Genomic DNA, 9,034 nt, shown 5'->3' on the forward strand with positions numbered 1-9,034 from the left:
GCTCTGCAGCTGGCCCATAAAGTAAGTTTTTAGCCCAAGCAGGCTGCCAGCTTAGATTTTAAAATCCCACATGGAACACAGGAGGCTGCAAACTCAGGCAGAGGTGCACAAGGCGTACCTACACAAATAAATACGTGCACAGCACACGTCTTAACATGTACTTAAAATGGGAAGGGAGATGGAAGGGAGGAAAAGAGGGAGAGTCATTTTATATTAATTATAGTGTATTTGGGTTTGAGGAGTTGCCAATTATTTGTGTCAAGTGAAACTGATACTTGGCTTTGGAACCCATGGTTCACAAAAACTTCATACTATATCTCTGCTGTATTAAAATTAGCAATGCAGACTTTCTGGAGTACAAAATATGAACTAATTTTGAATCTGCAAGTAACTCTGCCTTGCTGTTTAGTTTGGAAGATGTAGATTGGTGTGAGTGCAAAGTTCTTTTACATATTGCTTTTATATACATGAGCCTAGGCACACTCCTTCCTGAAGGAAAAACTATCCTTGCCTGGAAAAGAAACAAAAGCAAATGTGCTGGTCCATTAAACCAGTATCCACAGATAGTCAATAACTTCACTAAACTTCCACAAAAGTGTCATCTTTCAAGTTCTCCAGAAAAAAAATAGGGCGAGAAGGAACAGGGACTCCAACATTTGGCTAAATTTTGTAGCAATGGAGGATGTAGCTGAATTCTATCCTAAGAAAGAAACTGCAGACTGGTTACTCTTTGCCTTACACCAGAGTAAGATTTTTTTAAAAATGTTACTCCTACTCCTGTACCTCCTACTCCTTTATTCCTTACTCCTACTCTCCAGCCCTGGGGGAAAGCCCTGGTTGCTTTGTAGGGCTGCTGCTGCTGGTGTGTGTGTGTGTGTGTGTGTGTGTGTGTGTGTGTGTGTGTGTGTGTCTTTTCTTCACAGTTCCTTCCCCAGTGCAATACTGTATAATAAAATTGTTTTTTGGAGTTTGCATGTACAATATAATAACAGGAATAAGGAATAACAAATATAGTTTGTACTCCTTATCCCTATTCCTACTCTTGTAAAAACCTCTTACTCTTTTCTCCTACTCCCCAGCCCTGGACCGAACAAGTCAGTGGTATATCACCCTTGCTTAAGCTCAAGCATAAACAAGTTTATCCAGAAGTCAGCCCCATTGAACAGTCAACAAGGCTTACTTCCACATAGGTGCATACTGTAACCCTAGCGAACATTTGGCTTGCAAGGCCTCCAAAGCAACTTTGTGAAGCTGAATAACCATCCTCAAATTATGCCTATTTACGTTTAATCTGAACCATAGGCTCACTATCCCATCAGGGTTGGTGAGAGGCAGGCAAAGCTGCTTTGGATTCAGCTGAGGCCTAAAAGAGCTGCTTCTGTAAGGCACCAGTGAAGATGGCACTGTCTGAGTCCCACCCTCAATGGGAGAGGTGTCTTTGTCTACAAAGTGGGTACTTGCAGGTGCTAGGGAGGCATATGTTTCAGTAAAACAGGATTTAGCCTATTTTTTAAAATGTACTTATTTGTATCATGTCACTGAGTAGTTAACACCCTCAAAAGCCTTATTGTTCTAGAACAAAAGTGGCAAGCACTGGGCTCACAAGCTACATGTGACTTTCCACTGGTCAGTTCTGCAGCTGAAGAGTTTAGTCCCCAAGCTTAGTCCCCAGAGAAGCCTCTAGGACTAGAAATTGTTTCATAAAGGAATCACACACATTCATACACGCCCACTACAATCTTCCTACAAACCGCCTTCCAAAACAGTTGTTTTTGAGGGTACAGCTTGTGGCAGGTCCTGGTGGATGAAAATTTTCTCCCAAGGCCCTTGAAAAAGTGCAGATTCATCAAGCCAAAAAAGTTAGTGGTTAATTGGGGATCTTAGGTTGCTAGTTTGAGTTATATGCGAGCATGAAAGCTAGTTACACCACACCTGTGCAAGTACTCTGCAAACACTGTTAGAAGTACATGTATCATCCTTGAAACTGAATTTTCTAATATTTTCAAGCAAGTGCTATTTTGTATATGTTTAAAAAATGAGTCCATTCTCTAAGGAATATCCTCCACTTGGGCAAAAGTGGTTGCAGACATTACTTTGAGAAAGTAACATTAACGGACAGCAGTTACCTGAGACTGTCGGAAAAAGCCTCCACCCCATATTTTGAAGGACAATAGCCACCGCCAAAGAAGGATACCCGGCCCATTACACTGGCAACATTGACGATTCTCCCCTTGGCTTTTCTTAGCAAAGGCAACATGTGTTTGGTCACATCAAACACGCCAAGAAGGTTGATGTCTAAAATCTTCTGGAAATCCTCCTTGGTCAGCCATTCATTGGGAGCAGTCGGGACTGAAATGCCTGCATTGTTCACTAATCCCCAGAGCCCTGGCAGGAAAAAAGAAAGGAGAAAGTCAGAGATACAACAGAGACACATATTAACAGTGGAGATTATCAGACAGGGGGGAAAAGCCAGGAGTAAAAAGCATACTCCCAGAAAAATCATGCAATCGCACTGAGGATTTTCAGACACATCACACTTATCCAGGACTTAACACATGAAGATCCAGGAATGTTCCAGCAACAAACCATTCACAGGGAAATCCCGTAAATGGCCCAATAGCGCAAATGAAGCATGATTGCAAGACAGCGAAAGTTAATTGGGTTTCATTTGTGCTATTGCAAAAGCAACAAGGGATACTCAGAATGCATTGTGGTGGCGGCAATCCACTCTCCTTGCCAGTATCGGTTTTGCAGTGGATTCGAGTCTTCTTTTGAGATATGGGACACAATTTTATTCACACGATTAAAACAATGTGGTGAAGTAATAGATTTTATTTTGTTGTCTTCTATTCCGTGTGGGATGGAGGCATGATTCCAAGACATGTGCAATAGCGTCAAAATGGCGCAGGCACAAAATGATCAGTTCCAATGTACTAATGATTCATTCATGGATGTGTGAGAAACGCAATTATATGGTAATATCACAATAATCATGTGATTGCATGACAGTGCAAAAATATAGAGTGCTATAGAGCTACTGTTGCATTAGCTTTCATTACTGTGATTATTGCTGAATTAGCCCTGGTGTGATAATCTCCAATGTCACGTGCTGTGCTTTTATCTGTTAAATTTTGTTTTAAATGTGATTTAAATTGTTTTAAAGTTGTTCTTTTTGGATAGAATTCTTTCATTGTTGTTGCTTTATTTAAGATGTTAGCTGAATTTTAAATTGTTGTAAGCCACTTTGAGTCCCTTAATGGGAAAAAGCTGGGAAATAAATTTTAAAAAATAAATAAGAGTACAAACCAAGGACTGTCCAGGACATGTTGGTGCCCAAAGTACAAAATCCAAATGGCACTCCACAGAGCAGTAAAAATAAAAAGCGCTCCAAAATTGACAATATTCAGTACTCCACGTTGGCTACCCCAACCCTGAAGTTCACTGGAGCTTTGCACAAACAATGAAAGAAGGCTAGGATAACCATGAAAAACATAATGAACATCAGTAGTCATGCTGACAAGGGCAATATAGGATTGTATCAAAATACATATAAAGTCGCCTCTCTGTTTTCGCGGGGGAGCCATTCCGGACCCCCCTGCGAAAATGGAAAATCGCTGATATTCAAGCCCCATTGGTTTGAATGGCAGTGCTGCCTGCAAACGGGCGAGGGGTGTGGATTCCAAGTCTGCAAAAATGGAGGGGTGACTGTATTGCTGTCGTATCCAAAGCTGTAGTGCAAAGAAAGTATTGTTTTCAAGCACTAGTGCTGGGAAAGTAAAGTATAAGGCTGTGTTGGCACTGCCAAATTAATACAATTTGACACCACTTTAACTGCCATGGTTCAATGCTATGGAATTCTGGGATTTGTAGTTTTGTAGAGTATTTAGTCTTCTCTGTCAGAGGGCTTTGGTGCCAAAAACAAACTATAAATCCCAAGATTCCATAGGATGGAGCCATGACAGTTAAAGCAGTGTCAAATTGCAGCAGCCCCAATCTTCCTTTCTCCTCAAACATCATGTTTTATCTAAATGCATGTGTATACAAATATACAATGTGCCCTTGGTATCCACTGGGTTTTGGTTCCAGTACTCCCTATGGATACCAAAATCCATAGATATTCAAGTCTCATTAAATACAATGACATAGTAAAATGGTGTTCCTTATATAAAATGACAAAATCAAAGTTTGTCTTGTGGAATTTCTATTTCTTAAAATATTTGCCAACCATGGATGCTTGACTCTGTGGATAAAGAGGACCCGCTGTACACAAATTTCACAGCATGATTAACAAACAGAGCTTTAGCTAAGAATTAACAATGTTTTGGCATCTACCTTCTCAAGTAATTATAAATGAAAGTGAGCTGGATCCAAGGTGGCAGGTTAGAACTCTACCTTGGATGGCTGTTAAGTATGATGGTATGCTTGAAAGAAGATAGCTGAATCCATACACTATAAAAATGCTACACAAGCTGGGAATAGTCCTAGAGTTTTAAGGCTCTTTTCACAGTGGAGGGGAATAAGGTAAAATTATTTGTTTTCACCTAAAAGAGCAAAATTCATGAAAAAAGTGTTCAAGAACTGCAGTTACCATATATACTCGACTATAAGTTGACCTCATGTATATGTCAAGGGTAGGTTTTAGGGCCCAAATTATAGTATGACCCATGTATAAGTTGAGAGTAAAACGTAGGGGCATGTGACAAAGAATCTAAAAGATGAAGCAAGGAAATCAATGCCAAGCAACTTACAAAATTCCAGTAGGCACAACTGCTTGTGCTCATCCTAAAGGCTGGATGAATGAAAGAATTGGGGGGGGGCAGTCAATGCTTCCAGGACAGATTATGCTCTTGTTTTTCACCAGGGCATGGTTCCTTTTTAAAGAAGAGTTAAAGTACAGTATTTACATTGATCCATGAATAAGTCATCTCAGGTTTTTGGGGTCAATTTTTAGAAAAAAATGTCTAGACTTATGCATGAATGTATACAGTTAAGTGTTTCTGTGCTAAAGAAAGTGCCCCAGGCTTTCCAGGTGTCAGCAGTGACTAATCCTGGGGCAGATGGCCCAACCATCTAACTGCTTAAGGCAGCTTTCTGTATTTCTAAAGGTAACCTGATATTTAACCAGATAAGAGCTGCTGGCTTGGGCTCAAAATAATGCACAGAATCCAAGTCTGTGCACACTAACCTTTGTCTCCCACGAGGCCCTTTGCCCATTCCATTGCTTTGATCACACTTTCAGTGCTGGTGACATCCAAGAGGGTGGTCTGTAGACGTTCTGATGTCGCCTCTTTCAGTTTCTCTGCACCCTGCTGTGTGAGGCAACCTGCAAGGACTCGAAAGCCACGTGCATCTAATTGCCTGGCCAGTAAATTGCCAAAGCCGGAATCACAGCCAGTTATGAAGACATACTTTTCTGTCAGGTGGCTCAAGATCTGTTTCTCACGGTACCATCGGAGTAGCAGGTAGAGGCCCAGAAAGGCTGCTAAGTACAGCCACATGGTCAAAGATTCCTATGGCTGGAAGAAAAGGAAGAGGTTTATGGGACATAATGATGGGCAAGGACAGTACAGTCTTGCAATGATTTAACATAATACAGCAGCTAAATGACCAAGCTATAGATCTGAAGTACACACTCTGAATTTCCCCTCTCCAATGAATCCAGCATGGTGTAGAGACTGAGTGCCAGATTAGTAGTGATGTATTCAACTCTTACTCCAAGTCTCAAGTCTGTATCTTCAAGTCTCAAGTCCTTGCAAAGTACCTTCAAGTCAAATCTCAAGTTGAATGTCAAGTCTGGAAGCCAGCTTTATTAGAAAAAAGGAGGTGGGGGCATATTTCAATAACTAAAAAAGCAAGACGATGTGCACAAAGTTAAAGGGGGAAAGCTCTCAGAGGAACAGCAAATGTATTAGGCAACAGGGTTGAGGCAAAAGGATCCTTCTAAAGCTTTTCAAAAGCTTCAGAAGTCTCCTCCCATGTGTAGCAAGGACAGACTGCTGAGTAGATCTCAGTCTTTGTCAAAAGCCCATTGCCTACCACGTTTGCAGTTTCTGGATGAAGTTAGACGACCAAGTTGGTTACTAAAAATACAGGTTGAGTTGAATTGAGTCAGTGCACCATTTATTGCCAAGTCGAGTCCAATCAAATCACTGAAGCAACTTAAGTTGAAGTCAGGTCCAAATCAATCAACTCAAGTCTACAGTTGCCATTCCTAATGTGTGGATCCGAGATCTGCGCCCTTGAATATACGCAGAGGGGTGACCTCTGCTATTTGCAATGGCGTGCGATCATGGCTTGAATAAGTGCAGGCCTCCATTTTTGCGGGGGGTCTGGAACGGATCTTCCACAAAAACGGAGGGCCAACTGTACATCACTGCAGACTAGAATTTGGAAGGCCTGGGTTCTAGTCCCAACTGAGTCTCAAAGCCCACTCGGTGCTCTTGGGCCAGCCAACCCTATCTACCTCACAAGGTGGTTGTGAGTAGCTCGTTGGAGGAAAGGCAAGATATAAATGTACTACACAGATGCATGGCAGCAAGCTATTTTTAGCTCCAATATATCACTAATGTGCCTATAGTACTGAACTATTTTATAGGGTTACTCTAGAGAACTCCTGAGTTCTTTACCGTAATTCTATAAAACAGTTCAGTACTATAGGCAAGTTACGGATGTTCTGAAGCTAAGGTGCTTTCATACACCTATGTATTATATTTATTGTGCCATTTACATCCCACCTTTCTTGCAAAGAGCTCAGGACATCATTCATGGTTTCTACTTGCCCCTCCTCTTATCACAATGGTCCTGTGTAATAAGAAATGGTAATGGGCCCAAGAAAACTACTGAACTTTCACTGGCTGAGTGGGGATCCAAGGCCAGGTCTCTCCAGTCTTTACTGCCCCCTGTGGTCCAATCATGGGCAGAAGCACCAAGGACTGCTAATGCCAGCGTTATTCAGACACTCTTTTCACTAACACAAATGGGTTCTCAGGCATGTGAAGCATTTTAAATGCTAAATAATTATTGTAAGTATTGTAAATGTCAAAGGTCATAGATATATAGGAAACATACACCCGCTTTCCACATTTTTAGAAATTCGTTGTACAAATTATGCTGGTTATTGCCAATGAAACTGAGAATTAAACTGCCCAATCTGGATAGTTCTGAAGTGAGTTATTTCACTTTACAACATTCCAATATGACCCTTCCTCTCTGCCCTTTAGCAAAACAACAACAAAAACCCCAACCTTCTGACATTGTCATATCTCCCCCAAGACTATTGCAAAACTTTTCCCCATGAAGACTTTGTTATACTCCTTCAGGTCCCTTGCCCTACTGCAACCATCATATGTATAGCTGTGAGTATATCTATACTACCTAGTTATAGCAATTTGATACCATCTGAAATGCAATGGCTCTGTCCTATAGAATCTTGGGGTTTATGATTTGATGAAATACCCAAAATCATCTGCTCTGCTAAATAATGGTCCTCAACCTCTATAAGAGAGTGCTCCAAATCTCATATTCCACAGTATGGAGCCTTGGGAGTTCAAATGTTCTGATAGTGATATATCTCAGTAGTTCAGATACACCCAAAATATAACCCAAGCAATTCTCTTTTGTAGACCTCTTGCTTCAGATTCCCTCCACTTTTTACGAGTCCTAAATGCACCAGATTTCATTTGATCTGGGAATTTAAGAAGGGTCAGACCTGTTAGTACTTGGATGGGAGACCACCACCGACTGCAAAATCACCTCTAACTATTGCTTGCCTACAAAAACCCTGTAAAATTCATGGGGTTGCCATAAGTCAACAGTTGATTTGAAGGCATATATATACACACACACAACCTCCTTGAAACTCAGGTAGGTGGCACAATGTCATCTAGTTTGGTAGCTCTCTGGGCATTTAGCAGCAGACTACCAAGAGTTTCCAACACCCAATGGTTTAACAACAAAAATGCTTAAAGAGTCTTTCTACTATTTCCTTCTAAATTGGACAGCTTCTGAAATCAAGAAAACTCATAGGGAAACAAGCATTAACTTGCGAGCCTAAGGATATCAGAGTATGGAAAACAGTATGATAAATACTGTATGCTCACATATTAGACTCCCAAGCTTGAGTTCAGTGGTGGAAACCTGTTCAGTGTCCACCACCCTATTTGATTGATGGAAATCTTAAAGTTCTGTTGAAACACAGTGTACATCCTATAATGCTAAAATCAGCTCACTCCTGCTCTCTAAACTGCCATTATGACATTATATATGCAGTTATATTACTAAGGGGGTGTTCCCACTTGGCAGATAAAATGGATTATATTGGCACGATTCTGATTCTGATTATGTTCTGGGAATAATTCGATTTTTTCCCATCATTTCCATTACGAAAAGGGGCTAATTACCCCAATTCATTTAGACCCTGTTTTCGTTCCCATTTATTTTAAAGCGGATTAATTTGTTCCCTGTTCCCATTTGTGTCCTCAAGCTGTCAATCAAGCGCCTAGGCTTCAGATGTCACAAGTCTTGGGGGGGGAGTTTGGGGCAGCCAATGAAAATCGGCTGCATCCAAGGCTCTTCTGTTGTGTCTCCCCAGACTAGAAGGAGCCTTATTCATCCTCTTCTGTGTCTCCCCATATTAACTGCCATAACTCAGTGCTAGGGAATCTTGGGAATGGTAGTTTATTATGGCACCAGCACTCTCTGGCAGAGGAGGATAAACGTCTCACAAACACAACAGTTCCCATAATTCCTTAGTACTGAGCCAGGGTAGGTTAAGGGGTCTCAAACTGTATTATTTCTTTAGTGGGTTTTGAAAAGTTGTTAGTTTATAATTTACTTTAGAAATACACACACACACACACACATATAAATTCATATGTGTATATATACGTGCATTCACACACACACACAGACACAAATATATATGTGTGTATATACCTATATGTTTGTGTGTGTGTCTCTCTCTCTCTCTATATATATATATATATATGCATGTGTGTGTGAGTATTCATGTATAAACATATGTGTGTGTATAAAC

General features: G+C 40.8%; 1 protein-coding gene across 2 annotated transcripts in view; it reads right to left on the reverse strand.

Moving 5' to 3' along the window:
• Positions 1-9,034, reverse strand: part of LOC121922210 (retinol dehydrogenase 16-like) — a 28,108-nt gene that overhangs the window by 13,983 nt on the left and 5,091 nt on the right. For both annotated transcript variants that reach the window (XM_042451324.1, XM_042451322.1), the window contains exons 2-3: positions 5,186-5,516; positions 2,127-2,385 (exon numbers count right to left, since the gene is read on the reverse strand). In XM_042451324.1, the coding sequence (XP_042307258.1) occupies positions 2,127-2,385; positions 5,186-5,498 (572 nt within the window). In that variant the 5' untranslated portion in view covers positions 5,499-5,516. The remainder of the gene's footprint in view (positions 1-2,126; positions 2,386-5,185; positions 5,517-9,034) is intronic.

This window comes from Sceloporus undulatus, chromosome 2, assembly GCF_019175285.1.
Source record: "Sceloporus undulatus isolate JIND9_A2432 ecotype Alabama chromosome 2, SceUnd_v1.1, whole genome shotgun sequence".
NCBI lineage: Eukaryota > Metazoa > Chordata > Lepidosauria > Squamata > Phrynosomatidae > Sceloporus > Sceloporus undulatus.